This window comes from Tripterygium wilfordii, chromosome 7 (genome assembly GCF_013401445.1).
Source record: "Tripterygium wilfordii isolate XIE 37 chromosome 7, ASM1340144v1, whole genome shotgun sequence".
In the NCBI taxonomy this organism is placed as follows: Eukaryota; Viridiplantae; Streptophyta; class Magnoliopsida; order Celastrales; family Celastraceae; genus Tripterygium; species Tripterygium wilfordii.
Window position 1 is genome coordinate 15,552,595 of NC_052238.1, and position 15,587 is coordinate 15,568,181.

Genomic DNA, 15,587 nt, shown 5'->3' on the forward strand with positions numbered 1-15,587 from the left:
AAAAAACACCTAATTGCCAATTTAAGCCAATCACTAGGTAGCACGTCACATACATATAAATATATATATGATTGATGTGACTTTTTATCGACTTATTAAACCCCTACAATGATATATGTTAGAATAAAAAAACACCAAACTATAGTTAAAGTGGAAAAAGTGGGCAGAATTAGGTTGGGTGGTTCAATATCTAATCCCATTTTTATTTGTTCAAAAGGAGTACTACAACTATAAATAATATATATATCTTTAGATTTTTGTGACTAGTGTGACTAAATTTTTTGTAAGGAATACATGCAGTGTATAAAGTGGTAAGTGGTTAGGGTTTGTTTTTGTAAGAGGGTGTTTTTATCATTTGTCATGTTATCTCTTATCCTAAGAGTTTCGTATAAAATTAAAACGAGTTTGAGTTATTTTAATATTATACGACTTGCATCGTATAAGAACGCCATTTCGTATAAAGTTATACTATCCTAAGTTTTTTAAAAACTATCAAACACCTGATAATTTTAGTAAACGATAATTTTATATTATACGGAGTTTTATCCTCTATTCCAAACGGACTCTTAGAGTCTTAGTCTCTTGGATTTGATAATTAGATTGTAAGACTTCATTATCATATTAATATATATATTGCTTTTTACTACTTTTTGTTGGCATATCATTAAATAGTTCAATTTTTTTTCTTGGAAACCGCCGTCAACAATTAGATTTAGTCCCCCTCCTATAAATTACTAGCTCCACCACTAACCAAACCCCACTCTCAAACCATTTTCTATAAGACTATATCCACCCCGGTGGATGTATCCGCATAAGAGAAGCCTCTTTTATACGCACACATGCACACACACTGATATGCCTTGTTTGTGAGATCATGTGGACAGCCATACATGGCATTGTATGGTTCACATGAATTTGGTATAAATAAATTTGTTGTTTAATTAATTAATTAATTAACTGTTGATTGGACCCAGTTCTTTAATGAACTTTTTGTGAAGTTAATGCTGATAATGTTGGATAGGGAGTGATCTAAGATTTGATTAAATTAAGGAAAAAAGATAAAAGCAAATTAAAAGCATTAAATCAAGAGTACTAGTGGTATCTTTTATTAGTTGATTAATAATTGTGGTCGGTGGATGGTAATGGTTCATTATTAAGTACTTGATGAGGCCCGGAACCTTCAACTGCAGTTTTCTAAATTTTTTGAATTATTTTTTGATCAAGGAATTATGGGACTTTAGCTCAAATAAATTTTGGGTACTTGGATCGCTCCATTCTTTTAACGAATCATTTAGTTTATGAGTAGATGAGTGTGTGTGATGTGAGCTTGCGGTGGGCGTGAAGTGGGTGTGAGGTTGTGGATGGGATGAGAATGACCATATTTGTTACGAACATAGTTCGAGTAAGAATTTTATTAGTACGATTTTCAATTTTTTTAAAAATAAAAAATAATATGAAAATAAAGGTGAAATAATATTTTACATATTAAAACTCATTCTCTCCACAAATCAACCAAATAAGATAATAGATGATTCATACTCTCATCACACCATCATTCCACCCTCTAAACGCCAACCAAATACCTCCTATGTATCTTGACAACTTATACATTGCCAATGTAGAGGAGTCGAGCTTGGAACTTTCAGTCGGAAAGATTCATTCTCAACCAAATCGGTCACAACTCACAAGCACATTAATATTTTCACAGTACACAAATAATAGTGCAATGAAAACATTACAAGCATGATAAGTCCTTTAACCCCCAACTTTGAGATATGGCAGAGATATCAAAGTCTAGCAAATTAATGACAGGGCAGCAATTCCCAACATAAAATTGACCAAACTCCATTTATGGCCTCCGGCTTCAAAAACAGGTGATTTTTCATATATTTTTTTCTCCACCTTTGAGGAGAGTAAAGAGAATTACCCAACCTTCATCATGTAGTGAGCAGGAGGAGAATCCCTTCTGTACCTTTTGATTCCAAGTTGAGGACCCATCACACCCGTATCTGCAGTTGTAACGACTAACAAGTTTCCCACAAATTGGACTGACAGAAACAAAAGTTGAAGAAACAGTGATGATTCAGTCACTGAAAAGACAAATATAAAGCAATCTGTAATGACTATTTTCTAACTACTGTCTTGAATTCTTAGTCAAACCAGCCAACACATACAAGAAAACCATGCAGAAAATGAAATTGTAACTTCCATTGATCAAAGTAAAACCATTTGTTCAATCAATAAATAATTGACCTTAAACAAGCTTTCACTCTGAGATGATTTCTGTGAATCTTCCTTCTCCTCTAATACACCCAGCTGATCATGTAAAGCTTATTGCACTCCATGCGTTTGTGTTATCGCTTGTCTTGATAAAGGACTGAAGTGTATTAGATGCTGATGAATCGAATAAATTAGCCTAAAAATCCTGTATTCAAGCATGACAGAACTCAGAAGCCATCAGCTTGCTGAAACGATCCCATGGCTACCAATAATCCCCACACGAGCAACACCCATTTCTGAAATGGTGGAAGCGTATTCGGTCCCTAACAATTATCTCTCTTTGGTATTTCTTTGATATTAGTTTCATAACGTCATGGCAATCCTCACAAGACCTCAAGTTTTTCACTATCCGGATCTCTGACCCTGGACTTGTTTTGATTAGTCCAAAAGCAACAGCTAGCTTCTCACTATGGTGCCACAATTGAAAAGATTTCTCCTCAGCATCCATTTCTAGCAATACCTCCGAAACTTTCGGAAGATACCCTTCTTCTCTCAATCCCTCCTTCACTTCATCCAGCTTCAGGTATATCATTTTTGCATCGGGATGATTTGAATCTCCAAATATAAACTCATGAATCAACCCATCAACCTCAATCTTACTAGACCCTGGAGGCTTTATGAGCCCCTTCTGACGCATCAACTCTCTCACCCTTGCCTTGTCATCCCACTTTCCTGCTGATGCATACACATTGCCAGCAAGTACATAACTCCCACAATCACTATCACCACTCTTTAGAAGCTCAAATTCTTTGATCAAACGTTCACCTCTCTCAGTATCTCCATGCACCTTACAACTCCATATCAAATTCCTCCACAGCACTACATCAGGTTGAATGGGCATTTTTCTAATGAAGTCCTCAGCCTCTTTCAATCTTCCTGCTCTTGCTAGCAGGTCAACTACACATCCATAGTGTTGAATTGTAGGCTTCAATCCATACTTCTTTCGCATTGTTCTGAAATACTGGAAACCTTCATTAACCATACCTGAGTTTCTACATGCAGATAAAACAGCAGTCATTGTCCTCTCATCAGGTTTTACATTAAACTTTTCCACCATTTCTTTAAACAAGCCAATAGCTCCCTTACACTCTCCATGGCTAGCCAGGCCTGAAATCATAGCAGTCCAGGAAAAAACATCTTTGTCCACTATATCATCGAACACCTGCCTTGCATTGTCAATGCACCCACACTTAGCGTACATATCAATAAGGATTGTACTCACGTTAGCTTTTAAAGCAACATTTCTCTCCTCTACAAGTCCGTGCACCCTCTTCCCCATGCTTAGTGCCCCACTGTCAGCGCAGGCTCTCAACACTGAAACAATTGTAGCATCGTTAATCTCAAGACCATCAATTAACATTCTTTCAAATAATTCTATCGCTTTGACAGGCTGATCATTGTCGACGAGCCCATCAATCATCGCCGTCCACGAAACCACATCTCTCTCACCCATTTTATCAAACACCTTACAAGCATGACCCGATTCTCCACACCCCGAATACATATGAATCAATGAGTTTTTGATATATAAATCCGTGCCGAAACCCGACTTTATAGCCTGCCCGTGGACCTGTTTTCCTAGTCGAATCAGTCTCGAACGAGCGCAAGACTTGAGGAGGAACGGGAAGGTGAAATTGTTGGGTCTTGGGAAGGTACTGGTGGGGTCGTGGAGCATGGAGAGGAAAATTGAGAAGGCAATAGTGGGGTCGGGGCTCTGGGAGTATGCCCGAATCATGGTGTTGTAATAATAAGAGCTGGGATAGCGTAGAGAGTTGAGAATTGAGTGGGCATACTTGAGGTCACCGGACGGCGAGAGAGCAGTGAAGGTGAAGAGCTTGAAGAGACCCTTTTGGTAGTTTTGATCGGGGGTGTTGTCGGGTGTTTTGAGGATTTTGGCATGGAGTTGCAGTGCCTGTGACATGGTGCTTATCTCCATTTTCACGCACACAAGAGAAGCATAGCGGGAGGTGTTTTTGTATAAGATAAGTTCAGTAAATTTGTCCGATAGGAATTAAATTAAATTAAATTTCAATGCAAGTGTTATGTCTGAAATTAAGATTAAAAATAAAATTTTAAATATAAAAATCTTATTCACATCCTAATTCAAATTAAATTATTGTTCGATTTACATATTTGGATTTAAATTAATTTGAGTCTGATCAATTAAGTACGTTTGAAATCGAATCCTGATTAAAATTCGAACATGTAAATATTTCTCAAACACATGATATGTCTAATTCAAAATCGACTCGTAATCGATTTTTATTTTTACCACCTCTGCTTATGTTCAGACTTATAAATATTTAAAAAACACGTGGTCTTATCCGATTCAAAATCGACCCGGAACCGATCTTTTCCACCTCTATCCATGTTCGCCTTGATCTGAGCCTCCGCAGTAAATTCGCACTAAGCCCCATCTTTCAGACTTTCAGTAACGAAATGGCTGTTTCCCCATTTATTATTATTTTTTTTTTTGTGTGTGTGTATTTGAGTCTGATATTGAGAATCTTATTATATTAAGCTTTGATGGGCATGTGGCCAGCACAGAGTAACAGGCATTCCCTGTTACATGACCGACGCTGCCCTACTGTCTTTATGAACCACGAAGAAAACGACGCCGTTCGATTGTTTCCTCAGCCGTGTCTGTTTATGTTTCCTTTTCCTTCTGGTTCATGAAAATAAACAGATCCATCAAATCTTCTTTACTTGGTTTGCATTTGATTCCATTGTTTTCTGGGTGTCCTTGTTTTTCACTGTTTTTTCAGTCATCATAAACAAATAACCCACCTTTATCCCTACACGTAAGTACAAGATTCTTATGTTTGTTGTTTAATCTCATTTTGTTCATAATTTTATCTGTATTTCGTTGGCCTTAGATTCATTCATTCTTCTGTTTTGTTTTGTTTTGCTGATCTAGACTTTCAAGCGCCTAGTTTTTATCTTCTTTGTCTCTCACTCCCATTGATGGAATGTTTTATATATTCCATTTCTTTGGAATCTTTGATTAATCGTTGAACTCATTGAATACCCATTTCAGTGTATAAATTGGTGAAGGCAGTTTGATTTGTGTGATTTATTGTTTGCTACTTTGTATAGGCTGTCTGAACTAGTGATTATTATTGCTAGCATATTTGGTGATGAAGCTAATTGGTTATCTTCTTCCTTGTAAATCTCAAACTTGCCATCTAAAGCCAATAGAAATGGTGAAAGAGACCGGGTATTACGATAGCTTGGGTGTCAATGTTGATGCCTCTCCAGCTGATATCAAGAAGGCTTATTACCTCAAGGTTAGCATTCATTTCAATCTCTTCAACTGTTTTTTCCCCGGCCTTTTTAATACTATTTTACATGAGGTATTTGTTATTCAAGTTCTTCAAACAGAAACTGTTAGTCACTTGGGAGAGGTCGGACATCGGTTAAATCCACCAATTGAACTATTCCATCTATTGCGTTTCAAACTTAGTACTTGAAATAACCAGCGACCTTTATCAGTTTGTTTGCTTGAATAGCAAGCCTTAGAGTTATTTAAAAAGCACGGGAAGAGAGAGAGAATGTGTATCCTGGCACAATAGCAAGCCTTAAATTTATTTAACAAGAGGGTTTTTTTGTTCGTTTGCAGGCAAGGATAGTCCATCCAGATAAAAATCCTGGAGACCCAAAAGCTGCTGAGAATTTTCAGGTAAGCTATTATTAAACTTGATGTTTTAAAGGAAAGGAGATCATATGATGAGGTTGTGAAAGTAGATCAGATGACAGAATTATGCTAAGCTATCCCTTCAAAGCTTGCTAATTCAGCTTTAAATGGTCTAAGACTCTAACTATCATTTTTAGGCTTTAATCTAAGTTGCGAGAAAACCAACTCATTAAATCTATTGTTACTGTTTTGAATCTAATTTCTTAAGTTATTGGAAATCAAAGTTGGTTGATTTGTTGCCTTCGTCTTCTTATCTTTATTGCCATTTCTCTGGGCCATCTTGATATTTCATGTAATGATGACATAATAGGAAGATTTCGCCCTCTTGTTGTTGCTGCTGCTGCTCTTTTTTTGGTTATTTATTTTCGTTGTTCTGTTACTTGTGGAGAGGCACTTGGAGAGGCTTACCAGATTTTGAGTGATCCTGAGAAGCGTGAAGCATACAACAAATATGGAAAGGCGGGGGTTCCACAGTAAGTTTATCGATCATAAGCACAAGTATTTCTTTTTCTTTTTTTTTCGGGAGTTAGTTCTTCACCTTCCTTTTAGATGTTCACAGAAAAACAGTCCTGAAACTAGTGACTTTTCATGTTAGTTATGAGTGCAAGCACAAAAAATGGTGTGGAATTTCAGAGAATAATATACTATGTCAGTATCAGGAAATTTGTATCAAAAATTGCTTGAACAATTCTCAAGGTGTGGCCTGTTTATGGTTGAAAACTTACATGAGCATCCAAATGTTATAGAGCAGCTGGACGGTGGACACTATAAAAACTTAAAATTGGTTTTGCCTGCTTTTATGTCGAATTTCGAATCCCCCAATCCTCGAAGCTGGTGTTCATTAATATGGTATGTCTTTTTCAGTGACTCCATGGTGGACCCTGCTGCTGTGTTTGGCATGCTATTTGGGAGTGAGTTTTTTGAAGATTATGTTGGGCAATTGGCTCTAGCCACTTTGTCATCTATTGAAATGGAAGAGGATTCACAAGATATTGAAGTCCGCAAGCACAAAGTTCAGGATAAAATGAAGGTATATTTCTCTCATTGAAGTTATTAATAATTTTGCTTATCATATATGCCTGATTGAGGGAATTGAGGGATTTATCATTTCCTTTTTGATTTTCAGGCATTGCAGAAAGAGAGGGAAGACAAGCTTACAACAAATCTGAAAAATAATCTTGAACCATTTGTTGAAGGTCGTACGGACGAGTTCATAAAATGGGCAAATTCAGAAGCAAGGCGCCTTTCATCAGCTGGTAAACTATTTGGTTTTCTAAGATTTCCCCGCATGGATATAAATATTACATTGTGCAGTAAAGAAACTTTACAAATCTATATGTTAAATTTGGAAGACCTGAAACAGCCTAAACCTCTGCATTGTTGAGATATTGCATTTAAATTATTTCGATACTTCTAAAATAAAATTTTCTCCAGCTTTATATTTGCAAAAAATCTTTACTAATGATGAGAGGAACAATATATACATTCGGATTTCTCCTTTTTAACTTTGCATTGACTCAAAATTTTCAGCTTTTGGTGAGGCGATGTTACATACCATTGGTTACATATACACAAGGAAAGCAGCCAGAGAACTTGGAAAGGACAAACGCTACATGAAGGTACCATTTTTTGCAGAATGGGTACGTGATAAAGGACACCAAATAAAATCACAAGTAATGGCAGCTTCAGGTACAGTTGTTTCTTGTCTCACTCCGTGCGGTGAAGTGGGATCCTTTTCTTTTATCTTGATTCAAGATGTACTTTTTCTCTCTATGTAGGTGCTGTTTCTTTGATCCAAATACAGGAAGAGCTGAAGAAGTTAAACCAAATAGATAACAAAGAGGAGAGCTTACTAAAAGTCATTGAAGATAAGAAGGATACCATGATTCAATCCCTTTGGCAGATTAATGTAGTGGATATTGAGACAACTTTGTCACGAGTATGCCAAGCAGTGAGTCGCAATCCTTTTTTTTCCCTTATTAGTTTTGCTTTTTTGCTGCTAGCTATAACTTCTGTGGCATTGTGCTGGTTCTTTTGAGTACTTCCTTAGGTTATGTTTGCCCGTCAGAAACTTCAGGGGATAAATCCAGATTTTCCAGCAGTTTATGATTCTTCCCCACATAGTATGTAGGGGAAGACCTACGTAGATCTTGCATGTTCCCGGCCCTGTCCCCTACTGGTGAACATGTGACCTAGTAGTAGAGTTGCAGGGGTGCAATCTAGAGGTCATTGGTTCAATTCTTGAAAACAAAATCTCCACATATTTTGCAGGGCTAAGGTTTGCGTACTACGTACATTTTGTCTATCCCGACCTTGCCCACTGCGGGAGCTTTTTGCACAGGAGTTGTTTACTTTTTTATTACTGTTGAGTGTTGATAGTGGTAATAACTGTCTTATAGCTGTCATTCTCTCTCCTAAGATGCCATGTAATATATCCCTTTGTAGACTGTTGAGTAACCTTCATGACGTGCAATGGTGAACTTCAAATGGTTGATGTATTTGTCTGGGTAATTTTCCTCTTTGGCGAACCTGAAAGTTTTGAATATGTACGTGGCTTGGATGCCTGATCTAATATCAGAATGGGTATTAGGCTTTTTTCTGCCTTTATTCTCAATTATCCTTGTCATTGAACTTAAATTAGCCAATGCTGGAGACCCTGATGCTGTGGAGTGAATGAGATATGTGCCATTGTTACTGTTCAACTTGTGTTACTGTGGAAGTTTCTCAAACTTTGTTTGTATACGCGGAAATGATATCTCACCTGCTTTTCCATTTTCAGGTGCTTAAAGACCCAAGTGTGTCCAAAGATGTCCTCAAATTACGGGCCAAGGGATTGAAAAAACTCGGGACAATCTTCCAAGTCAGCTTTTCATGCATGCATATCAGTGGGAACTGATATCTTGTCATCACATATGCATTTTTTCGATTCTAATCATTGTCCATTCTCTTAATATTTCACAGGGTGCTAAAGTTGCTTACAGCAGAGAAAACAGCTTGCGCCACGAAAATGACCCGAGCGGTGGAGGCTCATCATCGTAGTTACCTTGACATGGGGACTTCTGCTTCATCTGAAAATGGTTGCTTCTGTTTCCACTGCTTCCTCCCAGTTAATTGACGGTTAAACATTATTCTCCTGCAGTTGTATTTTATACACGCCTAGGTTATAGTGTGCATGATGACCAGTACCTACTAATCTTATGTTTATCCATGTTTTGTTTGTGTAAATTATGAGTTTTTCTTCTGTGAGACGTCTCCTTCGCAGAATTAACGCCTACTCCATGAGCTATTTATTTGTTTTTGGATGTTTTGATTCTTGCTCGAGCTGGATGATGAAAAATTACTCTTACCACCCAGTTCCATTAATTTCAAAACCCCTTCCCGAACCAAATATGAATCTTTCGATTCATTTGGCTCCCGCGCTCAATTACTTATGAAAAATTTTCGATATCATTTTTTGAATGTAATGAGCCGATCTTCTGTAAGATACGGCTTTGCAGAAGTGTTATAAATGATTTTGTGTTGCACATTTCGTACTGACTTGCTATAGACCTGTAACTACAGGTTAAGGTGAACCCATACGTATAAAATATCGCCATGAATGTGTTTTCTTTGTCTAGGCCTATGTATTTCAGAGATGGCTCAAAGAACAAATCTGCACGGGTCTTTGGTAAAGAACGGACAATATCACATTAATGTGTTTGTGTTGAATTTTCTAACATGATATCGGAGCTAAGACTTGGTCTATGTGCCTAATTTCATGTCCGAACATTCTCGTCTTATAGCTAATATGTGCTTTTTGGTAGTTACTTGGAATGTAATATGTTAATCATCTTCTGCAAATGCATAAAAATGTGACACACTATTAAGGATTGGAATCCCAGAAACGGAGCTACACATAGATAACTGTATATATGCCATGATACTTTGCTTTGAAAAACATTAATTAGTGCTAATGGAGAAGGCAATGAATGACTCATTATTCAATACTAAGAAACTCTTGAATTAAAAAGCAGTCCCAAGTCCTAACAGTCCAAGAGCACTCACATCAAATTGCTTAAATATGCTTCGTTTTGTATTTTATCTGTATTTTTAACGAATCTGTTAAGAAAATTGATAAAGCCATAACCACCAATTTATATATATAATCTGTTTGACAAAGCTTATTTTCAAAAAAAACTCTGTCAAACACCCCACATAAGTTAGTTTGTAAGTTCTAATAAGCTCAAAAAAATAAATTTCAAATTGAAGCGTATTTTAGAGTTTATGTTTTTCTTTTATCTTTTAAATTTAATTTAAATACATATTTTTAGAGCTTATGAGATAGCTTATGCTAAAGTTTCGTCAAACACCGACAACTTATAAATTAACTTATTTTTCATAGTTTATAAATTAACTTATTTTAACGGCAAATAAGTTATGTGAAACGGAGCCATATATAATTTAAAAATCTCTTACAGTGGCAGTGGAAGTGGCAGTGGCATTCCTTTCTTCTCCACCGGGGTCTCTTCAGTTGTATTTGGTGGGTTGTCTTTGTCTGTAAGGATAATTGGAGGCACTAGTCTTCCACAAATTCTATTTTATGCTAACCTAATTCTTCTTTTCTGCTATGAAAAAAAGCACAATCATGACTCCTATCACCAGTCATGAATCTCAAGTTTCCCCCTTCTGCCCCTCTATCAGCTTCCACATATAGTTTCATTTATACTATACTATATGTGAGTGAGGGAGATTTTGATAATTTCCACTACAAGTCATACTCAATATATACTAATATCTTGATTAGGTTATAGGTATATTAATTAATCCCACTAACTTGTAAGACTTAGTGCCCCAACAAAAGAAAAGTGGTTTCCTTTCCCCTTTTCCATTTGTAATTTTAAACTAAAAAAGCAAAAAAAAAAAAAGAAAAAAGAGCAGCTTAATTAATTGCAGTCATTTTATATTTTTTTTAATCTTATTTCTTGTTTGTCATTTGGACATCCAATAAACACTTAAATTGCATTATTTTTTGGTAATCGAGAACGATACCATGCAAGTTTTGTCCTTTGGACATCCGATATGGGCATAAACTCGGACAGTTAGGTCAGAAGTTCCCACCTGACGACAGAGTAAATTGGCCAAAACCTAGCACGTGGCCACAACAGTATTGTTCTGAATATGAATTAATCGAATTCAACATCTCCCGAGTTGATATGGTTTGATCCAAAGAGATTTATCAATTAGATTATCAAGCAAAGTAGTTTGCATTCTTTTTTGTAAAATAAACTATCAATCATGATAGGAAAAGACAACCATTTACAGTAGTTTAATGTTGTTTGCAATAAAGATGCCCAGCACCAAGTTTAGTGCATAATTATTCTCTTGTATGGCAAAAAAGAGAGCTTAATTGGAAATACACACAAAGTTGCTCATCATCATGGGTCTCATGTTCCTCAAGAAGATCACATTTCTCTTCCTCCTCATTTCAGCTTCATTTCTCTCAACTTCTTTTGCAGGTGTGTGTCTCTCTTTTTCTGTCTCTTTCTGACTGAATTAAGCTGGTACAATTTGTCTGAACTTAAAATAATAATTAACAAGAGTTGCTATATATATGTGTATATGTGTGTGTGCAGGCAGGAGATTCACAAATAATTTGGCCAAGGAAGTTGACGGCAGTGATGAGGTTCGTATAGTTTATTTAGAGTTACATTTTATCAATAGTGACTCTTAATCTCAACAAAATCAGAGTTATTAAGCATTTCGCTCGATCGACCATGCGCTCACCATAGTAGAGCGAAATAGCCTGTAAGCTATATATGTACATGGAAATTTCCAGTCTCTCTCTGACTGAATAGCATGTAACCCATGTATGTTTTAAGAACCGACCCGAACAACTAGTCAGATTGGTTCGATCGATATTTTTCAGTAAAATTGGGTCGGTTCTAATGTTGACCATTTTATCATGAAATCCGTCCATCCATAAAATTCTATCGATCTGGCCCGTGAAACCTGTCAAACCCGTTTATTTTATGATGAAAGTTTTATATATGTAAAGACTTGAACTTGGGTATCACAAAACACATATCAAACACTTAATCACTCAACTAACTTATTATTTTTTCATAATTTATACTATATTATTATAAATATATATCAAATTTCAGTGTATTATTCATATTATGTTATTTTGAAATTCACTGGTCGATGCACAGGTCAGTCTTGATAATCTCTCCATGTACATACAATTAGTTTCGTTATTTTACTTTTTTTTTTTTGGGTCTAATAATAATCTTATGATTGGTGATTGCATGCATGCATGTTATGTTAGGAAATATCAAGCAATGGAGCAAGGGACAAGGAAATGAACATTATCCATGAAAGGCTTCTTAAAGTGAACACCAAAGACTACGGGAACTATGATCCAGCGCCATCTCTTGTTAGGCCTCCTTTCAAAGTCATACAAAACTGATGCTGCATGGTTCATATATAAAAAGCAGCCAATCCGATCCAATCAATATTTACATAAATAAAAGCAGACCTAGCTCCTATATATGTCTAGTAAATCGTATGTGAGTTGCATATATATATATATAGTCAGTTTTGAACCCTAATATCGTGTAATGTACCGTTTGTTTATATGAAAATATATATGATGCATTTGTGTTGCTAGTCATGTACTGTTGTTAACAACCCATCAGCCGAGGTGGTTAATGCATACAATGAACTTGGTGGTACTCAAGTTTGAATCTTCCACCTCGCTCAAGAAAAAAGAAGAAGAAGAAGAAGAAGACTTACCCCTAGATTATGTCAAAAACTCTATAATCAAATAATAAAACAAATGATATGTTTTGTCCAAGTTGGCACTCTGACATGCCACCTTAAATTTTTTGACAAAGTCGTGGTGACGGAGTTACCCGATTGGAAATTCAACAAGAATATATACATGGGTGACCTATTTTATTACATTTGACATTCGTTGGATTTTTCAACAAGGTCGTGGTGATGGAGTTACCTAATTGAAAATTCAACAAGAATGGGTGACCTATGTGAAAAAATTCAATCTTTCGGTTACTAATTTAAAATTTTACCTTTAAATGATGTGTGGGTGTATGAGGATAAGTGATAATCTATTGATAATTTCCTTTGGTCAATTAGATGAGCTAGAAGAGATTGTGCTTTGATAAATATAATAAAAACCAGACATTTATTGGAGCAAATGAAAATGGGAAATTAGGGTTAGGGTTTTGAACAACACAAGCCCCAATGTACATGACTATTTTGCCCCACAGATAACGTTGGGCCCTTGTTCTGGATCAAGTCGGACAACACAGCCCAGTGGTCCTGAAAATCGCCTATTTAACAGAACAACAATAGTAATATACAGGCCCAAAACATTTTTTATGGGCTATTTGAATACGATGGGCCACCTCCACTATGTAAGAAACTAAAAATTAAAGGCCCGGCCCAAAAAACATGACACCAGTCAAGTAACCAATCAATCATGTCCTCTTATGCTTAAATGGGCTTATCTTATCATTTGTAGCGTCTCCCTTGGCCATCCACACTTCCACAGTCCACGCGGACCACACCTGTCCATTGATTTTTTAATCCATCGACGTCGGCCTAAACCGAGAGTATTAAATCCGTACACAGAAGAGTTTATCTGACCACAGAGTAAATTGGATCAAAATTTGGCGTACGGCGATGCTAGGTAGCCCAAATTTTAGAAGCCCAAAACAACCCAAATACAGGTGGCATGCTGACTGGGATGGTGATTGGGATGATATGAGAGAGAAAAATCAAAAGAAGTGGGATATGGACCAGTTTTCGAAAACTGACTTCCTCTATACGTTTCCTCAACGTCTCTCGTCCCACTCTCGTTCCGCTCTCATCTGGTTCGACTTTTTTTGGTCTCTCACGGAGTCGGCTTGTTGTTCCACTGGTCTATAGTTCATCTCCGTTTCGTCTCTCAAGAAGTCGGCTTTCACCGGTGTCTGGCTCGTCGTTGTTTCTTCTCTCATCAAATCGACTTTCACTGTTCTCTGTTTCGTCTCTCATCAACTCGGCTTTCATCTGTCTAGGTATGACTCCATTGTTCTATTTCTTACTCTGCAATCGAATAAATCTTTGGGTTATTTGTCTACCTTCATAAATCATTAGAAAAAGGCATTGAATATCGCATGCATAATGTTCTCACACTAAAATCTATTAGATCTTGACGAGTTTTATGTTTAGCTTCCACAAATATTAACAATGAAATTGTTTATTCCACTGTTTTTTGTTGAATAATTGAAATTCCTCCCTGTATGCCTGAAATGCATTAGTCTTTTTCCATTATTATTACCAATGTAACTGGTAATTTGTTTTTTCTTTGTAATGGATTTTAGTTATTCCATTAGTAATAAGATATTATGGATTTTAAATCCATTGTTATACAACTGAAATCCAATACCAATGGAATAAATAAAATCCATTAGTTCTATATATGGAATCCATAATATCTTTACAAAACTTATGATGTTCCATACTTATTACTAATGGAATAACTGAAATCTATTAGTTCTCTATCTGCAATAATTTAGTTATTTACATGCATTTGTCTAGATTATAGTATTATGAAGAATTGAGTAACTGAAATCCATTAGTTCTCTATATCATATTCGAAATCCATGAGTTCTTTAAGTTGTTTTTTGTATATTCCAATGTGAATACTAATGGAATAACTGAAATCCATTAGTCCTGTAGCTGAAATCCATTACTTATCTATATGCAGTCCATTACTTCATTAACTGAATTTGTCTAGCTTTCTTCTTTTTATTGGGTTTATTACACTTGTTATTTCAGGAGTGATGACAAAAAGGACTAAAGAAAGAGCTGTGAAGAAACTGGTGATGATAACAAATCCAATAATGAATCAAATAGTGAATCAAATAGTGAAGAAACTGGTGATGATAACAAATCCAATGAAAGAGATGAAGTAAAATCTGATGTTCGTGAAGAAACTGGTGATGAGAACAAATCCAATAATGATGATGGCAAAGGCAAAGAATCTGATGATCATGATGGGGCAGAGGAAGAACATGATAAGGAAGATAAGGATGATAACGACCGAGATGCTGAGGACACATATCATGAAGACGCTGTGGACTTGAGCAAAGACAATGAAGAACTACACTATGATGAAGGGTGTTGTCATGATGGGAAACATTATAAAACACCAGAGAATACACAAGAACTACGTGAACAACTATCATTAGACTTTCCAGACACAAATACTGCCATTGGAGGATATTTGGAGGATATTGACAGCACAAAAAAAGCACTCGATGAAGCACTTAAGCAAATTGAATACCTTCAGAATGAACGCAACTTGGTACGTCAAGAATACACAGATATGAAATTTGCATTTGAAAAAGCAAATCGTGGTAGAGAGCAATTAATTGTTGATCTAAAAACCCTCACAGATGAAAACATTCAGTCAGAGAGGGAGAAATCATTGGCATGTATTGAGCTTCAGAGTTTGAGACTTGAATTGCAACATGAACAGACAAAATCTGGAGATAATGAAGTTGTTCAACCTGAAATTGAGAAACTCAAAGCTGCATTGGTTGAAAAAGATCTCGAGAATGCTGCT

The 15,587-nt window shown here is 36.2% G+C and overlaps 3 protein-coding genes across 4 annotated transcripts; 2 read left to right on the top strand and 1 right to left on the bottom strand.

Annotated features, from left to right (window-relative positions):
• Nucleotides 1-1,673: 1,673 nt before the first annotated feature.
• Nucleotides 1,674-4,262, bottom strand: LOC120001508 (pentatricopeptide repeat-containing protein At4g21065-like). Of its 2 annotated transcripts, none has more exons than XM_038849876.1 (2): nucleotides 2,254-4,262; nucleotides 1,674-2,048 (listed from the first exon to the last, which is right to left on the bottom strand). In XM_038849876.1, the coding sequence occupies exon 1, from the start codon at nucleotides 4,214-4,216 to the stop codon at nucleotides 2,483-2,485; it is 1,734 nt and encodes a 577-aa protein (XP_038705804.1). In that variant the 5' UTR covers nucleotides 4,217-4,262; the 3' UTR covers nucleotides 1,674-2,048; nucleotides 2,254-2,482. The 2 variants fall into 2 exon arrangements, with proteins under 2 accessions (XP_038705804.1, XP_038705805.1); XM_038849877.1 differs by having other exon boundaries at nucleotides 1,674-2,090.
• Nucleotides 4,263-4,804: 542 nt separating this feature from the next.
• Nucleotides 4,805-9,429, top strand: LOC120001507 (chaperone protein dnaJ 10). Its single transcript, XM_038849875.1, has 10 exons — nucleotides 4,805-5,081; nucleotides 5,472-5,567; nucleotides 5,900-5,959; nucleotides 6,365-6,447; nucleotides 6,839-7,004; nucleotides 7,101-7,230; nucleotides 7,505-7,663; nucleotides 7,753-7,925; nucleotides 8,754-8,834; nucleotides 8,936-9,429. The coding sequence occupies exons 2-10, from the start codon at nucleotides 5,481-5,483 to the stop codon at nucleotides 9,011-9,013; spliced, it is 1,017 nt and encodes a 338-aa protein (XP_038705803.1). The 5' UTR covers nucleotides 4,805-5,081; nucleotides 5,472-5,480; the 3' UTR covers nucleotides 9,014-9,429.
• Nucleotides 9,430-11,287: 1,858 nt separating this feature from the next.
• LOC120003017 (protein CASPARIAN STRIP INTEGRITY FACTOR 1-like) lies at nucleotides 11,288-12,630 on the top strand. Its single transcript, XM_038851904.1, has 3 exons — nucleotides 11,288-11,469; nucleotides 11,587-11,636; nucleotides 12,282-12,630. Exons 1-3 carry the CDS (start codon nucleotides 11,391-11,393, stop codon nucleotides 12,420-12,422), a joined length of 270 nt encoding a protein of 89 aa, XP_038707832.1. The 5' UTR covers nucleotides 11,288-11,390; the 3' UTR covers nucleotides 12,423-12,630.
• Nucleotides 12,631-15,587: the final 2,957 nt, after the last annotated feature.

What these genes read in the sequence shown, in the direction of transcription:
- LOC120001508 (XM_038849876.1), bottom strand. Translation starts at nt 4,216, where the DNA reads ATGGAGATAAGCACCATGTCACAGGCACTGCAACTCCATGCCAAAATC.
- LOC120001507 (XM_038849875.1), top strand. Translation starts at nt 5,481, where the DNA reads ATGGTGAAAGAGACCGGGTATTACGATAGCTTGGGTGTCAATGTTGAT. An exon ending in AGAAGGCTTATTACCTCAAG is followed by an intron (nt 5,568 to 5,899) that starts GTTAGCATTCAT and finishes GTTCGTTTGCAG; the next exon opens with GCAAGGATAGTCCATCCAGA. An exon ending in TGTCACGAGTATGCCAAGCA is followed by an intron (nt 7,926 to 8,753) that starts GTGAGTCGCAAT and finishes TTCCATTTTCAG; the next exon opens with GTGCTTAAAGACCCAAGTGT.
- LOC120003017 (XM_038851904.1), top strand. Translation starts at nt 11,391, where the DNA reads ATGGGTCTCATGTTCCTCAAGAAGATCACATTTCTCTTCCTCCTCATT. An exon ending in TCTCTCAACTTCTTTTGCAG is followed by an intron (nt 11,470 to 11,586) that starts GTGTGTGTCTCT and finishes GTGTGTGTGCAG; the next exon opens with GCAGGAGATTCACAAATAAT. An exon ending in AAGTTGACGGCAGTGATGAG is followed by an intron (nt 11,637 to 12,281) that starts GTTCGTATAGTT and finishes ATGTTATGTTAG; the next exon opens with GAAATATCAAGCAATGGAGC.